This window comes from Coenobita brevimanus, chromosome 94 (assembly GCF_032717465.1).
Source record: "Coenobita brevimanus isolate Jiangsu-jjx chromosome 94, ASM3271746v2, whole genome shotgun sequence".
NCBI lineage: Eukaryota > Metazoa > Arthropoda > Malacostraca > Decapoda > Coenobitidae > Coenobita > Coenobita brevimanus.
In genome coordinates this window covers 24,103,206-24,125,541 of record NC_137047.1, presented here as the reverse complement: position 1 = coordinate 24,125,541, position 22,336 = coordinate 24,103,206, and the positions used below count along the sequence as shown (strand labels likewise).

General features: G+C 42.5%; 1 protein-coding gene across 1 annotated transcript in view; it reads left to right on the top strand.

Annotated features, from left to right (window-relative positions):
- The window catches only part of LOC145412864 (ras GTPase-activating-like protein IQGAP1), a 220,163-nt gene that overhangs the window by 102,812 nt on the left and 95,015 nt on the right, over window positions 1–22,336 (top strand). The window contains exons 14-16 of the mRNA XM_080282664.1: window positions 522–709; window positions 6,827–6,968; window positions 17,792–17,932. Coding sequence (XP_080138790.1) covers window positions 522–709; window positions 6,827–6,968; window positions 17,792–17,932 — 471 coding nt within the window. The remainder of the gene's footprint in view (window positions 1–521; window positions 710–6,826; window positions 6,969–17,791; window positions 17,933–22,336) is intronic.

Genomic DNA, 22,336 nt, shown 5'->3' with positions numbered 1-22,336 from the left:
TCATTCTTTCCTCTTCCTTCTGCCTGTGGGTGACTGTACTGTATACTGAGTGACAAGCCAAATGATTTCCTGTACTGCAGAACCATTTACTACATTGGGTGGTACCCATATAACCAAATTTTGGCGCCTGGTGGTTTAGTGAATAATTACGGTGCTCCAGTCAGATTGACCTGGTGAAGGTTTATATGCAAGGGGTGGTTGGGTTTGTTGCTCATGTAATGCCACCTAGGGATGAGTGAGGCTGGTCACACTCATCTTAAATGTCAGGAACAACTTGCCTAGCCCCGGGCTCTTACGCTCCTCATGGGACAATGTAGGATTGGATGATGAATGAATGAATGAATCTTTGAAAGCAATAAAAATAAGTACCATAATATAAATAATGTAATAACTGATATAATAATTGATATGATAATTAATAGTTGGTATAGTACACAGGGTCTTAGTGGAAGAATTTTAATGGAGATCTGTTTCTTGCGTGGTACATTATGAGGAGTGTTGTCATTCACCCCATATAATAGGTGGTGTGTGAGGCCAAGTGTAAGATGTTGGGAGACAGTGGTGCCGAGTTGTGGTTAGAGGATATACAAGAAGTGGTTCAAGCAGTTGTACGCCATGCGAGACATGCTGCTGCTGCTGCCCACACCCTAACCACCCTCAACAAGGCTCTAGCAGCAAGGGACTCAAGAACACTTGCCAAATTGCTCAGGTATAGAAATTTTTGTATTTCATGTAACTAATTGAGCTTTTTTTTAGTCCAATGATGTGCCTGTAGAGAGAATGATGCTGTAGTGTTTTAGTGGCAAGTTGAGAAAGGTTGGTGCATAGGTTTTCTGATTACAGTATGTGATTGTAATAAGCGAGGTTAAATTGAGAGGAGCATGTAAGAAGTAGAGTTAGAAGATTAGTCTGCTCAGAGTATATTAAAAGAAAAAAAAAAAAGTGGAAAAGCTGAGAAACAAAGCAGTGACAGATGATTGTGAATGAAGGATAATGGAGGAATTAGTGTCTGTTCCTCGGGAATCGTTTTTGTTTTCGTTTTTGAAGCTCCAACATGCTTGCATGTGTCGGCCTTGGTCACCTAATGGTGGCTCTCCATGTTGCACTGTCTGTTGCAGCCTCCCTGTTCAATCCCTTAACCCTGAGGTCACACTTACTGACCTCATCCCATGTCTTTCTCGGTGTTCCCCTCATAACCCCATCCCCAGTATTAACACTTCTCACCCAGTTATCATCCCCCATCCTCTCCACATGCCCAAACCCTCTCAATCTACCTCTCCTCATCACAACACCAATACACTCCAGTCCCATCCTACCTCTCAACTCTTCCATCATAAACCCAGTCCCCCCAGACCTTGCACGCAGGGACACACTGCACATCCACCTAATCATGGTCATTTCTGTACATCTAAGCCTGCAAATATTCTCCTCCTTTACTGCCCAGGTCTCACTACCATACAGCATTACACTCCTAACACATGCTGCATACAAAGACCCCTTAGCCTGTAGGGAGAGTTCTCTCAATGTCAGAAGAGGCAACAGCTCCCTGAACTTCTTCCAACCACTTCTAACCCTAGCCACAGAGCTAGCTCCAGCCCCACCTCCAGCACACAACATGTCTTCCAAATAACAAAACTCTTTCGCACACTCAAGAGACTCACTAGCAAGTTCAGTCCTTTTACGCCTGACAATCTCCAGCTGCTCTCCCCGACACACTGTACACATAAAATCAGCATTATCTCGCAGTCTGCCTCTGATACCACTATATCTCTTATGCACCCATTTATCACAAACACTGCACAAGATGGAATTACTTCCCATGCCCTTGTGGCAGACTGCACATGGCCAGTCTCCCTCGTCTTTGACAGTACCGCCACCAACCCTAGATATCGTCACTTTTGTTTTATCTGCATTTACCCTTAAGCCCTTTTGCCCCATACCATCTCTCCACGTCCTAAATCTTTCCTCCGCCTCCCTTTCGTTCTCTGCAATCAACACCAAATCATCAGCATACAACATCTCCCACGGGAGTCCGTTTCTGATGTCATGGGAATATACCGGTATGAATAAATTGTGAAGTTCATGAGAGGAATGTTCAGATTTGGAAGTTAAACTATTTTGTGATATTGCAGTTGGAGGAGGAGTGAAGGAGAGGAATTATGTACTTGCATAGGCCATCAGTCTACCCTTTCTCATCACAACAGGAATACACTCAGGCTCCATTCTACTCAACTCATCATATGTAGTCATAACTCTTCCAGGCCTGTTTTTCAAGGATGCACTTTACATTTATCTAATCATTCTCATCTCTGTACATTTAAGAATACAAATATCCACTTTATTCACTGCTCATCCCACTACTGTAGTGTTACACTCCTAACACATGCTGCATACAAAGACCCCTTAGTGTGCTGGGAAACCCCTCTCAGTGTCATGAAGATAATGGTAAGCACTGAGAACTGTTGAACCAGTGACTGTATTAGCTTCAGTGCCACAAACAAAGAATGACAGTGCGCCCGTACTTCAGGTTAAGGCTGCCCACCTCGTGAATTATGGGAACTGTGTTTTTTTCCTGGATTTCATGCACCTTATGCCTGACCTTGTTCAGCTTGGATCATGGTTGTACAATGCAATTCCCAAAATCTGAATACCAAATTTCTAAAATATCAGTTTTTGTAAATTATTTTCAGGTACCATATATTTATAAAAGAGAGAGAGAGCTATTTTGGTGCCCCCCAGAAATCATGTTTTTAATTTCCGTGATTACCACCTTGTTTACAAAACACCATGATAGTCACATCGGCTCATGTTTACCCAAGCTTGTGAGCAATCATGGAACAATCACTTACTTAAGCTACCACAAGATCTTGGCTGAAGAATGAGTTGTCCATGTCCTAAGCTAGCTCATGAGGTTGGTTAGCCTGGCCTTACTTGAACCATGTCATCCACGTGGTTGATTTCATCATTCTTTATTCTTCCAGCATGGACAAAGCGCTATTTTTCGATCCTAAATTTCACACTTAAACTCAGAAAAATGTCTTGAGAGAAATGTACGAGTGATGATAGTGACTGCATTAATAAGAAAAGAATTTGTAAAGTTCTGAATATCACAGACAAAATGGAAATTCTTAAGAAGCTGGACAAAGGTGTTGCAGCAAGCAAGCTGCGAGACGAGTACTACGTGTGATTAAAACTACAACTTTGTATGACCTGAGGAAATAACATGAAAAAATTCAATGCTGCACTTGAAAATACTGAACTGATGATAAACTGGAAAATTTAAGTGAACCTAAATATGCCACTGTTGACCAAGTGCTATATGAATGGTTTAAACAACGTAGGAATGAAGGAACTGCTATTTCTACACCTTTATTGATTGAGAAGGCATAGAAATTTCACAAGTATCATCTCTCCTGACATTGAGAGGGCTCTCCCTACATGCTAAGGGATCTTTGTATGCAGCTTATGTTTGGAGTGTAATGGTATATGGCAGTGAGACCTAGGCAGTAAAGGAAGAGGATATTTGCATGCTCAGTCATACAGAAGTGACAGTGATTAGGTGGATGTGCAGTGCGTCCTTGAGTGCAAGGTCTAGGGGGGCTTGGTTTCTGATGGAAGAGTTGAGAGAGAGGATGTGACTGGAGTGTGTTGGTGTTGTGATGAGGAGAGGTAGATGGAGGTGGTTTGGGCATGTGGAGAGGATGGAGGGTGATAATTGGATGCAGGAAGTGAGAAGCGTTAATATTAGGGGTGGGGTTACGAGGGACAGACCAAAAAAGTCCTGGGATGAGGTTATTAAGTGTGACCTCAGGGTTAAGGGACTGAACAGGGAGGCTGCCAGAGAGCGAGCAGCATGGAGAACCGATGTTAGGTGACCGTGGCTGACGCATGCAAGCATGTTGGAGCCTTCAAAAACAAAAACGAACAAAACCATCATCATCATCATCATCATCATCATCATCATCATCATCCGGACCTCCTTTCCCATCCTAGGACAGAGTGAGGAGCAGCAATGTCCAGACAGCCCAAGTTTACCCCGTCCAGTGGGCCACGTTTCCATCTGCTTACCATTCAAGTCCCTGGAATCCTGGCTTTATCTGATATGCCGTAAAACTTTCACCACATTCTGTAGCTTCACATGAATTTATCCGATAAAGTCAGTCACAAATATCTTATCATATAATCACTCAGTCCTGTGATTATTCCATCAGCTGGCTGAACAGATTTAAACAGTGTCATTGAGTACAATGTGTAAAGGCATGTGGGAGGAAAATGAATGTTGACAAGGATTCTGCCCAAAATTTTAAGCACGAATTTGTGAAATTAGAGGCTAGTGAAAATTTCAGTCTTGAAATGCTGAATGAAAAACATCACTTCAGTCTCTAACATATCATCATATCAGAGTTAAGAATATCTTGAGATCTATCTATCTGTCTATCCATAGTCAGAATCCATAATCCCATAAGGCGTGGCCATTTGACATTGAGTTAGTTGTCTTTCAGGGAGGGGCACAAACTCTTTGCCAACCCACTTGTTGACACAAGGAACATGTATGGGTTGGTTATATGGTCACCACCCAGCATTGTAAATGGTTTCCTGGCCTACAGGAGGCTATTAGACTTGTCACTAAGTGTAAAGCTACCTGAAAAGGATAGAAGAGTAATAAAGAGTGACAGGAAACTTTGGATAAATAGGAAGATAGGAGGGCAGACACAAGAAAAGAATGATAAAGGTGAAGGAAGAAGTAGGCAGCACTACATGAAGTGAGTGGATGAATAACTTAAAATCACTTAACACAGTCTCTGCACATCTGGTAGTGCTCAGATTGGGTTAGCTGATCGTGGCTACAGCAGTTAGCTATACCAACACAACGGTGACCAGCGCATTACCGGTGGCTCCTGGTACGCGAGTGGGATATGTTAATGGAGAATTGTTCAGATAGTTTATACTCATATATCGGATAGAAAGACTAGCATGATGAATATGAATGAATGAATGAATAGAATTGCAAAGCTAGTTTATAACTTACGGGAAAAATAGGATTGGATGGTATGATGAAAAACAGGGATAGGTTAACTGGTCCTGCATGCATCACCAAGTATGGGTCCAAATTGCCCATTCTCTTATCATCATTTTCCAATATAGCAGATGCTCATATAGTGGGACCTGCCTGTACTGATATACTATTTCATAATCTGAAGGTGGTGTACAGCATAATATAGTTGAGAGAACTGCTTTTATTATTACTGTTCAAAAATAGGATAATTTATATACCAGTATGTCCACTTGGGCAGAGGGTTGCTTTGGCAGTGGTGAAAATGCTCTTGAAGCACATACAGTAATCCAATGTTGTGCTGCACTTACAGTAATTCTTTGCACTGTGAGTTATAATTGTTTAACACTACACATTGTTAATTGCAACACGCCAGTTTCAATCGTCAGTTTGCACTCCGTAGTTAATCCTTTGCACTCTAAATTCTAATTTCTTAACACTGCACAACACTGTAAATTCCCGTGTGGTCTACTGGCGAAGTATTGCAGTTTATTCACTGTTTATTCACACAAAAAACGAGCACGTGTGACATCCACTGTGATAAGCATCCACTCGCAATCGAAGTTAAGCAGTAACTGTTCGAGTGTTGGTGACTGGGAAACAGAGTTGCCAGATCACAATGGCCACATTACCAAACTCCTCAATTTTCATTACCAAATTCGTAAAGCTAGCATTTATTCTTCACTAATTATATATACAAGTGGAAATACATGTAATCACTCTTCATTTAATTAACAGCATGTTGATTATTTTCACGCTATGTTGGCTAGCAGATTAATCAGAGAGAGCAAACAATCCACCATCTCCATCCTGTGTATCCTCATACATGTGAAAAATCCGTTTGGTGATGCATTATTCTGATTCATTACCAAACGGATTTTTCATTACCAAATTGGCCCACATTTGGTAATGAAAAATACCAAATGGCAACCCAGACAGGGGAGGGGGGAGGAAGGAAGGGGTGAAGGGTCCGTGGTGTAACAGCTGGTCAGTGCCGCGCGGCAATTTCAAATTACGGGTGGGATTTGGGGGGGGGGGGGGGGGGGCGAAGGTCCAGGCCCACAATGTCCGGTAAGTGGGGTGTCCGGAAAGTGGGCGTCCAGAAAGTGGGCGTCCAGAAAGTGGGCATCCAGAAAGTATGGGGATTACTGTGTGTATGTATGTATGTATATCTATATCTATCTATCTATCTGTCTATCTCTATATATATATATATACTGTATATATATATATACTGCATATATATGTACATACAGTATATTTTTTTTTTAGGTGCCTTATACATCTTTGCTGTCTCACAATCAAAGGATTGTTCAAGCATTTTCATACTGTATTAAAAAAAAAAAAAAGGGGGGGGGGGTCCTACTTACCTGTCATCTGAAGCCTTGCCACCTCCTAGGAAACCATCACCTTGGGATAGCCATTATAAAACCGTCTCCAGGCTACTTGGTCCTTGCATGTTCTTCTCACTCTTGCAGTTATTCACATTTTCCTTTCATTGTAGAGATGTATTTTTCCACTCATCTGCCATGTTTTGTTTTTTTTATGATGTCATTTTTGCACAAAATGCTTGCTCATAATACAAAGCATGAGAGTTTTTTTTTTTTTTTTTTTTTTTTTTTTTTTTTCTAACACCAAGTTTGTTCAGGGTTCAGATAGATTTTCTTAGTGAATCTGACACATTATTTTGGTACTGTATTGGCTCAAGCCTCTTCCATTTTATGTGTAAGAAATTAATGGATACGTGAATTATAAGTGTTTTTTACGGAACAGATCTCAAGACTTTTCTTACCTGCATGTGAAGGAGAGCCACATCCCAGACATCATTGCCATGCTAGACAAGGAGTACGAGAAAAGGAAGACTTTAGGAGATTTTTGTCCGTGGATTCTGGATACTCTTGCAGATGGATCCAAAGTAAGTTTATTGTATAAATGAAGTTGCAGACATAATGGTACTTCAGTGAAGCACGCAGGAGTTGCTGCCATTAAGTTGTCCTCTATTCTTCTCAGCCCATTTTAGTTGTATTCTTATAGTGTGGTCAAACAGATGTTTAAATGGGGGTATGGGAGTTAAGTGTAGCTTTGATAACATGAGAAAGGGGAGAATAAATTTTGTCCTCTTATTCCCATTTATATCATAAAAAGTGGAACAAAAAGCGGTGGGAATAAGAGCACTCCCCCCCCCCCCCATTACTGACCTAGACACAGTAATTCTTCCTAAGCCATGGAATTTGTGTATTGCAGACCAACTGTTTCTCCAGTCATGTTTTATTCATCCTTCCATCATCCAATCCTATGTCGCCGCATGAGGAGCGTAGGAGCCTGGGGCTAGGCAAGTTGGTCCTGGCATTCAAGATGAGAGAGACCTCCCTTACTCATCCCTGAGTGGTATTATGCGAGCAATAAACCCCAACCACCCCATGGTTATAAACCTACACAGGTTCAATCTGATTGGAGTGCCTTAATTACCCGTTAAACCACCAGATGCCATAATTTGGTTATATGGTTACCACCCAGTGTAGTAAATGGTTTCCTGGTGTACAGGTAACCATTTGTCTTGTCACTCAGTGTAGTCACCCATAGGCTGAAGGAAGAGGAAAGAATGAAGGAAAGAAAGGCAGAAGAGGGAGTGTAAAGTCATCCGTAGGCAGAAGGAAGAGGAATGATTGACTTGAATATTCACATACCATATTGTGACTCAGCATTGCTTTACCAAAATTTACATGATGGATGAATTTTTAAAATCCACATATTATCGTACTGTAACTCAGCATTGCATCACCAAAATTTACATCATGGATGATGCTGTATGCTGATGACCTGGTGTTGACTACAGAGAATGAAGGGAGACAGAGGAAAGATTGAGGAAATAGGGAGACAGAATGGGGCACAAGGATTTGAGAATGAATGTGGATAAAACAGAAGTGGTGATTTCTAGGGCTGGTGGTGGTACTGTCAAAGCAAAGTGAATGTAGCCATGTGCAGTGTGCCACAAGGGTGTGGGAAGTAACTGCATCACATGCAGGGTTTGTAATATGTGGATTCATAAGAGATGTACTGGTACTGTATTAGATGTAGGCTGCAAAATAATGTAGTAGTAGTAGTTGTTCCCTAGGCAGTCTGGCCCAACAGCTCCGAGCCCCTTAGGAAGGCCATGGCCGAGACCGGGCTTTCCCACAGAGCTCTCAAAGAGTGTATGATGTGTTGTTGGCGTAGGTGATTGTGTGCAATGCAGTCTTCCATAATGTGCTTAATAGTATGGGGTGCTGTGTTGCATCCTGGACAGGCATCAGCGACAGAGTCATCCAGCCTCTTCTGGTAGCTTAAGAGGGCTGGATGGTGCCCACACTCAGCCTGGCCAGGTGGACCCTGTCTTCACGAGGAAGATAGGATTCAGAAGGGTGGATGTCAGGAGGCTGTGCATGTTGATTTAGAAGGTGTGGTGTGTCAGTGAGAGCACATGGAGATTGAGAGATGTGAAAGGATTGATCGTGCAGAGAGTCTCGAGTGTGCAGAGGAGGAGTTTTGTTATTTGGGGGATGTGTTATATGCTGGAGATGGGGCTGGAGCAACCTTTCTGTCTCGGGTAAGGAGTTTTTGGAGGATGTTCAGGGAGCTGTTGCCACTCCTTCCATTGCAAGGGCTCTCCCTTCGTGCCAAGAGATCCTTGCATTTTGGCATTTGTTAGCAGTTAAGTGCTGTTTACTAGTGAGACCCGGGCAAAAAAAGAAGACAATATTCATAGGCTCAGACGTGCATAAATGGCAATGGTTAGATGGATGTGTAGTGTGCCCTTGAATGCAAGGCCTGGGGAGGCTAGGATTGTGATTGAAGAGTTGAGAGGAAGGATGGGACTTGAATATATTGTTGTGAGGATGAGGAGGGGTAGATGGAGATGGTTTGAGCATGTTGAGAGGATGGAAGGTGACATTTGAGTGCAGAAGATGAGAGGTATGAATGTTGAAGGTAGTTTGGAAGAGGCAGATCAGAAAAGACCTGGGATGAGGACTCAAAGTGTGCCCTTGGGAATGAGAGACTGAATATTGGGGCTGCCAGATATCGAGCAGTGTGGAGAGCCGCCATTAGGTGACCAAGGCCAATGTATGCAAGCATGTTGGAGCCTTTATAAACGATATGAGTGGCCGTGTGACGGTTCAAGTGAATGATCTACTGGACAGCTTTGGCATTCCCATTGTTTAAATGCCAAGTCAGATGATTCTAGAATGTGTCTTCTTATACAGAATAAAATTCTCAGGGAAAAAAAAAAAATGGAGCATATCATCAACATAGTGATATAGCTCCTCTGATCACAACCTTCTTACCTTAACCTGTCCTATTACTCCAGTATGGCCTGTGGACCCTCCAAAGAAACATCAATGTGGGACTTTGGAGCTGCTAACTGGGGGCCCTCAGGCAGTACTTCTTTGATTTTCCATCCATCCATCCATCATCCAATCCTACGTCCATGAGGAGCGTAGGAGCCTGGGGCTAGGCAATTTGGTCCTGACATTTAGCCTCACTCATCCCAGAGTGGCATTACATGGGCAAAAAACCCCAACCACCCCTTGGATATAAACCTTCACAGGCTCAATCCAATTGGAGCGCCGTAACTACCCACTAAACCACTAGGCACCAGAATTTGGTTATATTGTTACCAACCAGCATAGTAAATGGTTTCCTGGTGTACAGGAAACCATTTGGCTTGTCACTCAGTGTAGAGTCATCCACAGGCAGAAGGAAGAGGAAAGAATGAAGGAAAGAAAGACAGAAGAGGGAGTGTAAAGTCACCCATAGGCAGAAGGACAAGGAAAGGATGAAGGAAAGAAAGACAGAAGAGGATGGAAGGAAAGAAGGATGGGGGAGAGGAAAGGGCAGACACCTGAGAGAAGTACTACATTGAGTGAGTGGATGGTGAGTGTCCCCACCTACCACATTTCCCTGGAATAATTTTTGCTTCCAAGGCCAGGAGCCATCTGAGTGTGCCTTGCGCATTACGGAGGTTATTCTCTCAGTCATGAAAGCATACCTTCCTTTCTCATGTTCTTTGACTAATGCAAAAAAGCCTTGGTTTAATCACACATGCTTTAATGCTGTCCACAACAAGGAGAGGGCCCATAAAAGGTACCGGAGCCAACCCACCTGTGAATCACATCTTTTTTATGTTTCTGCCTGGAATCATGCTAAGTCTGTTCTTCTCTCTGCTAAAAATAATTTCATCCATACTAAATGCTCTCAACACTCCCAACATGAATTCTTCTCACTCATTCTGGCAGCTTGCCGGAAACCTTTCTGACAACTTTACCTCATAATCCTTCTCTCCTCTTTTCTCCTCTGATGGCTCTGTAGCCATTTCTTCTAATGATAAAGCAGATCTCTTCACTCAGACGTTCTCCTCCAATTCCACCTTAGACGATTCCGGTGCTGTTCCTCCACAGCTTCCTCCCTCTGACTTCCTCATGGCTGACATTAAAATTTCTTCAGCTGATGTATTTTCTACCATCGCTGACCTCAGTACTAACAAGGCATATGGGTCTGATGGGGGTCCCTCCTGTTGTCCTCAAGAACTTGGCATCTATGCTTACACCCTGCCTAGATAAACTCTTAAGCCTCTGTCTGTCAACTTGTACCTTTCCTTCTTGCTGAAAGTTTGCTCTCATTCAGCCAGTCCCAAAGAAGGTTGACCATTCCCAACCCTCAAACTAGCACCCAATTGCTTTAACATCCTGTATCTTAAAAGTTTTCGAAGCTGCTCTAACAGAAAAATTTTAAAGTATCTTTCCTATCACAACCTTCTTTCGGATCATCAGTATGGGTTCCGTCAGGGACATTCCACTGGCGATCTTCTCACCTACCTTTCAGACTCCTGGTCATCCTTCTTTTGGGACTTAGGGAAAAGCCATGCCATTGCACTTGACATTTCAAAGGCTGCATAAATCTTTAGTTTCCAAATAGCCCTCTTACAGTTTCTATCCTTCTCTCTGTGCCTTCATCTGTGGCTTCCTTTCTGGTCGTTCTATATCTGCTGTTGTAGGCGGCCACCCTTCTTCTAGTACTATCAGCAGTGGTGTTTCTCAGGGTTCTGTCCTATCACCAACTCTCTTCATTTTATTCATCAGTGACTTTCTAAGCTGTACATCTAACCCTATCCACTGATACGCTGATGATTCCACCCTTCACCTTTCCATTCAGTTCTCACAGTGTCCATCACAGCAGTTACTTCAACAAACAGGGGATGAGGCATTGGCACACCTAATATCTGACTTGGCTCATATCACTGACAGGGGTAAAAGTAATCTTTTTGTTTTTAATAAATCAAAGACTCAGTTCTTACACTTATCTACCCGACAAAATCTTCCACAGGAGTACCCACTAATGTTTAATAATATGCAGCTCAACCCTGTATCATCCCTAAACATACTTGGGTGCATCATTCTCTCAGGATTTACCTTGGAATGATCATATTACATTCATCCATCCATCCATCATCCAATCCTGCATTATCCTGTGAGGAACGCAGGAGCCTGGGGCTTGGTAAGTTGGTTGTGACATTTAAGATGACAGTGACCAGCCTCACTCATCCCTTGAGTGGCATTTTGTGAGCAATAATCCCCAGCCATCCCATGGATATAAATCTACACAGGCTCAATCCAATTGGAACACCTTAATTACCCGCCAAACCACCAGGCACCATAATTTGGTTATATGGTTACTACCCAGCATAGTAAATGGTTTCCTGGTGTAAAGGAAGCCATTTGGCTTGTCACTCAGTGTAGAGTCACCCACTGGCAGAAGGAAGAGGAACGAATGAAGGAGAGGAAGACAGAAGAGGGAGTGTAAAGTCACCCATAGGCAGCAGGAAGAGGAAAGAATTAAGGAAAGACAGACGAGGAAGGAAGAGAGGACGGGGCAGACACCCAAAGGAGCTCTACATCTCATGTAAAACCTACATCCAAGAGATTAGGTGTGCTAACCTGACTCCATACCTTCTTTCCCCCTGCACAATTGTTGACTTTATACATGGGTTTTATTCACCCCTGTGTAGAGTACAACTCATATGTGTGGGGGGGCTTGGCTCCCCACATTCAGCTCTTCTCAACAAGGTGGAGTCAAAGGCTTTTCGTCTAATTAACTCTCCTCCTCTTACTGGCTTTCTTCAACCTTTGTTTCTTCGCCGCACTGTTACATCATTATCTCTTTTCTATCGGTACTTCAGTGGTCACTGCTCGTCTGAACTGTCTGCTTGCATCCCTCCACTTCTACGACAGGTGCATAGCACCCGTCTGGCAACAAACTCTCATCCCTTTTCTGTCCAGCTCTCTGATGCAAGAGTTATCCGTTATTCCCAGTCCTTCATTTATGCGACTGGTCAACTCTAGAACTGTCTCCCTCTGTCTGTATTTCCTATTTCCTATAATCTCCAGTCTTTCAGATGCAGTGTGTCCAAGCATCTCGAAATGAATGGATCTTGAAAATGACTTTCTTCTTCTTCTCTCTCTCTCTCTCTCTCTCTCTCTCTTTTTTTTAAGAGAATTGTTTTCAGGCTCTGGCCTTTTGTTCCTTCTTCCTAGCATTTAAAAAAAAAAAAAAAAAAAAAAAAAAAAAAAAAAAATTGCTACTTTCTTACTGCTAACCTTCATATTTGGGTGCTGGATGGATGTAATTACAGTACAGTAGACCCTCACCAAATGTTCCCCTGTAATGTATAGTGGATATTGGATTTAACGAAAGCCAGGAAGACCTTTGAAATTTCATAGGCTACAACAAACAATGTTCATTAAATGAGGTGCAGTGGGTCACAGTACTTATGTTTTCTACTCATTTTACTGCAGCCTGGCCTGAAATTTCCCTCTCCCCATCATTATTGCTGAGTTGTAATAACAGACTATAGTAATACTGTACTAGTCGTGAAGAATTATCAATAACCCTGCTGTTATAAATAAACTACCTCCCCCACAAGTAAGAAGGAATGTTGCCTCCCTTGCATTATTTTTCAGATATTTTTATGGCAAATGCTCAGACGAAGTTGTGTCCATTGTGCCACCTCTCGATACCTTCCCTTGTGCTGCATGGGCATCTGGTAGCACTCATGACTGAAATGTCACACAGCCATATTGCAGAACTTCTGCCTATTAGATTTCTTTTATTCCTCGAACTGCATCTCCCTGGAACTCTCTTTCCTGAGTTTTTCCCTAAAAACTTCAACCTACAGTTGTTCAAGTCCAACTGTTACAGGTATTTTATGAATGGAGGATGTCGGTAATCTGTCTGTCTATCAATGTATTGCCAGACGCCTTAATCCCGCACGGGGTGGGCACAAACAAATTGCCTCCATGTCGCCCTGTCCCCCGCCATTTCATTGCCCCGTTTCCAGCTCACATCCCCCTCCCTCATATACCTCTCCACTCCATCCCTCCATCTCATCCTCGGCCTCCCCCTCCCCCTCCCTTTCCCCCTCTCCACCTCACATACACTCTCCTCATCAGTCTCTCACCCTCCATCCTCTCCTCATGGCCAAACCGCCTCAGTGTGTTCCTCCTAACGCTTCCTATCATATCCACATCCACACCACAACGCACCTTTATATCCTAATTTGTCAGCCTGTCTCTCCATGTGACTCCACAGGCTCGTCTTAAATAACTCATTTCCACTGCTGTCACTCTTGACTTGTGTCCTTCAAACAACATCCAAGCTTCACTTCCATATGTCAGAGTTGGTATCACAATACTGTCATGCAGCAACTTTTTCACTTCCATGCTCACTTCCCTATTTCTTATCACTGCTTTCAAGGAACCAGCAACCTTTCTTCCTTGTTGCACCCTTTCAAGCACTTCACCCTCCAAACTTCCATCTTTACTCATCACACTCCCCAAGTACTTAAACGTACTCACATTTTCCATTTCCTCACCATCCAATCTCACTGTACATTCACTGACTTCACCTCTCTCAAAGACCGTCACTTTACTCTTCCCTACATTCACATTTAGATTCCGTTTCGTACACTCCCTCCCAAACTCATCCACCAAGCCTTGCAGCTCCCCGTGTTCACTTAACAACACAGTATCATCTGCAAACAACAGTACAGGGAGTTCCCAAACACTACCCTCTCTCACTAGGGCCACTCCAACATTTACTGCCCTACCTTGTATCTCTTTTATTACCCCATCCATGTCCAGATTGAACAACAATGTAGACATGACACATCCCTGTTTCAACCCAACCTTCAAAGGGAAAAATTCACTCAGTTCACCAGCCACACTCACTGCAGCCTAAGCACCCTCATAGCCTACATACTCTTCACAGCATTCAACAACTTCCCATCCACTCCATATATTCTTAATACTTTCCACAATGCTTGTCTATCCACCCTGTCATATGCTTTCTCCAAATCCATGAGGGCTGCATACAACTTCTTTCCCTTCTCTAGAAACTTTTCCACTAAAGATCTAAGAATGAATATCTGATCTACACAACCTTCCTAAAGCCTCCCTGTTCCTCTCCAACTAATTCCTCTGTTATTTCCCTAACTCTGTCAATAAATATCCTACCATACACTTTTCCTATTACACTAAGAAACAAATGCCCGTATGATTACCACACACGTCTTTTTCCCCTTTTCCTTTGTACACGGGAATAATTATACCTGACTAATCTGGTATATGGATTATTTATTTATTTATTTTTTTCCTTCCTCTGTTCTGTTATTTAAAAAAAAAAAAAAAAAAAAAAAAAAGTCTGAAATAAGCTGGAAAAGGGCAAAATTGTGGGATAAGTTAGTGCAAAATGGGTATACAGTAAACTCAGGTATCTGACATACTGTACTTCATTCAAGCCCTACACCAAATAACGTGAAATGGCGGATATTTCATTGTACCCCCTATTGGCTCAGTATACAGCATTAAACCGAGTACTGTATTACGTCACAATCCATCTTGACCCTCTATCCTAAAAACTTTTCCAAGAGTGACTGATTCAGAGGAGAGATTGAGACAGTTGGTAGAGGAGTTTGGAAGGGTGTGTGAAAGGAGGAAATTGAAAGTAAATGAGAATAAGAGTAAAGTGATGAAGTGTACGAGGTTGATAGATGGTAGGGGGATGAATATAGTTTTGAATGGTGAGTTGCTTGAGGAGGTAGATTGTTTTAAATATCTAGGGTCACATGTTGCTGTGGATGGAAGAATAGATGCAGAAGTGAAGTTTAGAATAAATGAAGTAGGAAAGGTGCTGGGAGGACTGAAAAAAGTGTTTAAATGTCGTTCGCTTAGAATGGATGTAAAGAGAAGGCTGTATGAGGGTGTTGTGGTACCGACTACATTATATGGGGCTGAAACATGGAATATGGGTGTAGCAGAGAGGAAAAGTTTGAATGTAATGGAGATGAGATGTCTGAGGAGTATGTGTGGAGTGACGCGTATGGATCGAGTGCGAAATGATGAAGTGCGAAGGAGAACTGGAGTTGTTCGGGAAATGGCTGGTAGAGTTGAGCAGAGGGTGTTGCAATGGTTTGGGCATATGGAGAGAATGGATAATGAGCGATTGGTGAAAAATATAACTAGATCTGATGTGAGAGGTGTAAGGCTGAGAGGAAGATCACGAATAGGATGGATGGACAGTGTGAAGAGAGCGCTGGATGCGAGAGGGATGTCTGTTGAGCAAGGAAGAGTGGCTGTGCGTGACAGAAATAAATGGAGAGAAATTGTGAATGAATAAGTGATGACGCAGCCCTGAGGGGATATTCTCCCGCATTTGGTCTGATCAGCTAGTCAGGTCAGATGCGGGTAAGGGGATGGGTCTGTTATGATGTGGCAGGGGTAAACCAGTTCTGCTGTCGGGCCCTGCTGTGGATGTCACTGATTGCATTGCGCAGTTGACCCTTGCGCGGTGTGATGCAGTGAGGATCTGTCCGTTCTCCCCTTTGGGGCTAAGATGCGAATGAATGTGTTTGAATGGATGAGTAAATGGAGAGTGAGTCGTCCTGTCTCGGCTACCTCCCTTTCCTTGGGGGAAGCAGCCTAGGTATATAGATATAGATAGATAGATAGAAAAAATGAAAATTAAGCGTAAAGTACAATGAAGTAATGGTACAATACAGTATTACAACGCTGGTTAGCTACTGTTTACAAGCTGGTTGACACCTTGATGCTAGATATTGCATAGAACTGCCAGTTACATCCAATTTCGGCACCGGATATTGCTTTATTACAGCCAAGCCAGCAGCGCCGGATATTGCTTTGGGCCAGATATTGTGATAACGGATAATTGAGAGTTTGTTGTTGTCCACATTTTTTGTACTAGAGTATGCTGTTTTACTCATTTATATTGAAACATGTTCTTGAAATCCCACCTCACATGGGGACCCTCGGATATAACAGACTGGCGGCTTTACCAGACCTGGCTTTGGCTTTCCCCCCAGTTTGTCTGTTATAGCAAGGGCCTACTGTACCTTTAAATTTGATGCAGTGTTGACTGAGTTAGCACCCTGTCATATTTCATCCACATTCTTCTGTTTTCTGCTGTTATTACACTGCATAGAGTGCCCGTTTACATCTCATTGTATTACAGTGTCAATAACCATATAAGCCAGTTACGACGCCTGGTGGTTTAGTGAGTAATTAAAGTGTTCCAATCGGATTGAGCCAGTGCAGGTTTATATCCAAGGGGTAGTTCGAGTGCATTACTTATGTAATGCCACTCAGGGATGAGTGAGGTTGGTCACTTTCATCTTAAATGTCAGGACCAACTTGCCTAACCCTGGGCTCCTACACTCCTCATGGGGCAACATAGGATTGGATGATGGATGGATAGATATACTTGCCACTTCATCATTATGGCCATTATGCATCAGCAAATCTCTAATGATGTTGATTAGGTACAGTAGTAGAAAGGTACAGAAATCTGATGTTGGTAGATGAAAATACTGGGGATAGTGAATATTCTTCTCTTGTTAGAAGATCTTGATGACCCAGAAGTGACAAAGCTCATGGGCTTTGATGTTTGCTTCCTTGTCATTTTCTTAGCTCATGATAACTTTTTTTTTTTTTCCCACTCACTTTGGTCATGTTGTTTTGAACAAGGATTTTTTTTTAGTCATAGTCCTTTTTTCCACTCTGCTGTTGTAATTCCATTTGTCCATGCTTTCAAGCCTATTTTCCTTGAACAAGTTATTGCTCTCAATCTTTCCCACCTACATTTTATCACATTCACCTGCCTCAACAGTGTTGTTATCTTTGCCATGTTTTCATTTTCTATTTTGTGGATAATGTCTTGTATGCTGGGTAGTGCTACTGTCAGGTGCCTCTAGACTGAGTGACAAGCAAAATTATTTCCTATAACTCAGAAAACCATTTAGTGTGCTGGATGATAACCATATACTGTATCTAGATGGATGCCTGGTGGTCATGGAGATGATGACATTGAAACTGGATGTCACATGTAATGGTTTATAGAGTATATGCGAAGCGTGATTGGGGAATATTGGTCATATAATACTGTACTACCCAGGCAAACAACTGGTCACTGTCATTGTAAATGGTGGGACTAAGTAGCTTAACCCTGTATACCCATGCTCATGGTGGGACAATAAAGGAATGGATGATATATGTTTTAACCCTCTCCATTAAGATATAGAAAACTGGAACAGTATATGTCGTGTAATGAACAGGATATGTTGTGTAATGATGATGACTGGAAGATTCAGTCATCCAAATATTAATTTGGTGTTTTGTTCACTTGTGTGTTAAGGTATACCTGAATGTGACAGAAGGGTTTCATCAGTGGGAGAGTCCAGGAGAGGAATTAGAATGCAGAATCTGTTATCTCACACACCAGGATGTGAGCCAGGCTGTGTCTTCACTTAGGCAACAAGAGGATTACAACATTCAGGTGGGTCATTCATGGTCACATTAACTCCTAGAAACAGTGATGTCTTTTTCATTTTAATCAGATTTACCTCCCGATGAGTTTATTCAGCTAAGGAAGGACCTGCTGTAATAATGGAGTTAATACAAGGTTATGCCTAGCCCCTCAAGTGTGAAAAGTCTCCCTTAAGTTGAATAAGATAGTCTGGTGATAGCACAGGTAAAATAAAATGACATACTTTTGGTAAGGAGGTTAAAATAATTGAGGGACACAGAGTTTTGGATGGAAAGAAAGTGATTGAATCTAATATGTTCTCTGAGAACAACACCTGAGAGTTATTCTTAAAAGCTATATGCAGTATTAAGTGATCTGGAATTTGCTGGAACAGGGTGGATTTAGAAGTGACAAAAATGTGTGGATCAGATATGGTATTTGCAGTATGACATAGTGAAGAAATCATGGTAGTACTATCAGATATTAATGATGTGTTTGGATCTGGGAAAGGCATACTCTGTAATAAGATGATTGGGGAAGGTTTTACATATGCAGTAAACGTGTGGGTGAGAAACCGTTGAATGCTGTAATAAATGTTTATGATAGTAGTGAAGTAGATGAAATGTCTGATTAATTGGTTCATTTTCAGTGTTGGAGTGAGACAAGGCTGTGTGATGTCCCCATGGTTGTTCAGTGTATATATAGAACTGAATATTGATGAGGTTATAAGGTACTTCAGAACTAGAGTTATGGAATGGGGTTGGGGTTGGTGCATGGTAAGGATGAGAGTTTTTCAGATCTGATGACTGCAGATGATGCTCTGCTGTTTACTAATTGTGAACCTATTCAGAGTGTTGTGAAAATATATGAGTGGCAAGGATTGAAAGTAAATGTAAATAGAATTAAAAAGGCGATTGTTGAGAGGTGGCTTTCACTGTGTTGTGCCTGGAAATGGAGTAAAACAAGTTGGTGAAGAAGTCTAACCCTCTCAGTTTAGTGATATCCTTTTAATTTTGTTCTAGTCATCTTCAGACAGATTTATTCAAGTTAGGAGAGACTTTTCCAAACTGAAGGGGCTAGATATAGCCCTCAGTAACCTTTTATGGATAGGGGCAGTCACTTAAGGTGAAAAAAATTGTGCTGTGGTGATGCATTAAATATGAAATACATCAGTGGACTGAATGGGTCAAGTACCGTGGTGTAATAACAGAAAAGAAAGATAGACATCCCTACATTTATTATTCATTTATTTTATTTTTTAATGCAAGAAAGAAGGAACCAAAAGTCAGGAACCCGCAAACCATTCCATCCAAGAAAAAACAAAAACAATACAAAAGAGAGCCAAATTCAAGATCCATTCATTTCGAGATGCCTGGACACACAGCGTTTGAAAGACTGGAGATCATAGGAAGTAGGAAATACAGACAGAGGGAGACAGTTCCATAGTTGACCTGTTGCATAAATGAAGGACTGGGAGTAACAGTTAACTCTTGCAATAGAGAGTTGGACAGAAAAGGGATGAGGGTTTGTTGCTAGACGGGTGTTATGCACCCATCGTAAAGGTGGAGGGATGCAAGCAGACAGTTCGGAGGAACAGTGACCATTGAAGTAGCGATAGAAAAGAGATAAAGATGCAACAGTGCAGCGAAGAGACAGAGGTTGAGGAGAGCCAGTAAGTTGATAAGACAAAAAGCCTCTGACCACCCCATTGAGAAGAGCTGTATGTGGGGAACCTCCCCACACATGAGAGCTGTACTTTAAACAGGAGCGAATAAAACCTGTGTATAAAGTCAACAACTGTACCGGGGTAAAGAAGGTACGGAGTCAGCTTAGCACACCTAATCTCTTGGAAGCAGATTTTACAAGAGATGCAATATGATCTTTCCAAGATAAATTCCGAGTGAATGAAACCCCAAGCTTGTTCAAGGATGATGCAGGGTTAAGCTGAATATTATTAAACATTAGTGGGTACTCCTGAGGAAGATTGTGTCAGGTTGATAGGTGTAAAAACTGAGTTTTTGATGCTTTAAAAACAACAAGATTATTTTTACCCTAGTCAGAGATATGAGCCAAGTCAGACATTAGGTGTCCCATAGCTCTCATCCCTTGTTTGTTGAAGTAACTGTTGAGATGGATGTCGTGGGAACCGAATGGAAAGGTGAAGGGTGGAATCATCAGCGTAGGAGTGGATAGGGTTAGATGTACAGCTTAGAAGGTCATTGATGGATAAAAGGAAGAGAGTTAGCGAAAGGACAGAACCCTGAGAAACACCACTGTTGATAGATCTAGGAGAAGAACAATGGCCGTCTGCAACAGCGGCTATAGTGTGTTGGCGTTATTTGTTGGTAGTAAACTGCCTAGCCCCGGGCTCCTACACTCCTCATGGGGCAATGTAGGATTGGATGATGGATGGATGGATGGATGAAAAGAAGACAGAGTTAAGGGGGAGTTGCATGAGGAGCATATGGCATTACAAGCTGAGAGGTGAAAAAATGAAAGTTTGCAGACAAGTAGAGTGGATGTAGTTCAAACAGATGAAATACACGGAGAGTGAAAGATTTCCAAAGAGTGTCTAGAAGCAAAACTGAAGGGAGAATGAGTGATCATTCCCTCTTAAAGGCTCCAGCATGCTTGCATGTATTGGCATTGATCACCTAATGGCGGCTGTCCACGCTAATTGATCTTTGGCAGCCTCCCTATTCAGTCCCGTATCCTTGAGGTCACGCTCTGTGACCTCGTCCTAGGTATTTTTCGGTCTGCCTCTTGTATCCCTACCCCCCAACAGTAACATTTCTCACTTCTGAACCCAGATGTCATCCCATCCTCTCCACATGCCCAAACCATCACAATCAATCTCTCCTCATCACACCACCAATGCACTCCAGTCCCATCGTTCCTCTAAATCTTCCATCAGAAACATAGCCCACCCCCCAGGCCTGGCATTGAAGACGCACTGAACATCCACTTCATCACTGTCATTTTTGTAACATTTGTCAGCCTTCAAATATTCTATTCCTTTACTGCCCAGGTCTCACTACCATACAACATTACAGTTCTAACACATGCTGCATACAAAGATCTCATAGCATGGAGGGAGAGCCCTCTCATTGTCAGGAGAGGCAGTATCTCCCTGAACTTCTTCCAACCACTCCTCACTCTAGCCATAGGCCCAGCCCCACCTCCAGCACATAACATGTCTCCCAAATAACAGAACTCTTCCACACTCTCCAGAGACTCACCAGCAAGATCGGTCTTTTCATGCCTGACAATCTCTACGTTCTCTCCCCAGCACACCGCACACATGAAGTCAGCATTATTTTGTAGTTTTCCTGTAGTACCATTACATCTCTTAGTCACCCACTTATCACAAACACTGCACAATATGGAATTGCTTCCCACGCCCTTGTGGCAAACCGCACATGGCCACTCTCCGTCTGCTTTGACAGTACCGCCACCATCCGTGGATGTCATCACTCTTTTATCTGCATTTACTCTCAAGTGCTTGTGCCCCATACCATCTCTCCACTTCCTGAGTCTTTCCTCTGCTTCCTTTTACTCTCTGCAATCAACATCAAATCATCAGCATGCAGCTTCTCCCACAGGAGTCCATTTCTAAGGTCATGTGAGAGGGCTTCAAGCACCATGATAAACAACAAAGAGCTCAAGATTGACCCTTGATGCACACCAACATTCATGAAAAACTCATCACTCAAATCTTCATTCACTTTCACCTGAGTGCTAGCACTCACATACCTATAACCACTCTACCCAGCCACTCCTTGATCCCAAGCTTTCTCTTTGTCCATTTCACCTCCTACCTAGAAACTTTGTCAAAGACCTCCTCCAAATCAACAAAAGCAAAGTACAGGTCCCTTTTCTTTCCCAGATATTTTTCCTGAAGCTTTTGGACAAAGAATATGGCATCAATAATCTATTTGCCTGCCATAAACCCAAACTCCATCTCATCAGTACCCACTCCTCTAAACATACCTGTTTGAACTCTCTCCATTATGCTCATTATCTTGTCCAAAAGTTATCATCATCATCATCATCATCATCATCATCCGGACCTCCTTTCCCACCCTAGGGCAGGGTGAGGAGTAGCAACATCCAGACTACCCAAGTTTGCCGAGTCCAATAGGCCACACCTCCATTTACTCATCATTCAAGCCCCCGGAATCCTGGCTGTATATGATACCCCAAAAGCTTTAACCACATTCTGTAGCTTCACATCAACATATTTGATACAGCCAATCCGAACACTGTCACATTAAAAAGGGGTGCCAAATCCCTGATCATGCCTTTCTACTTACAACTGTCATCCAGCCAGCTCTATCTCTTGTCAGTCCCCTAGCCTCACTGATTTCCATACTTCTCCTCCTCACACACCCATCCACCATATTCCTTCACCTTCTCCTTGGCCTACCTCACCTC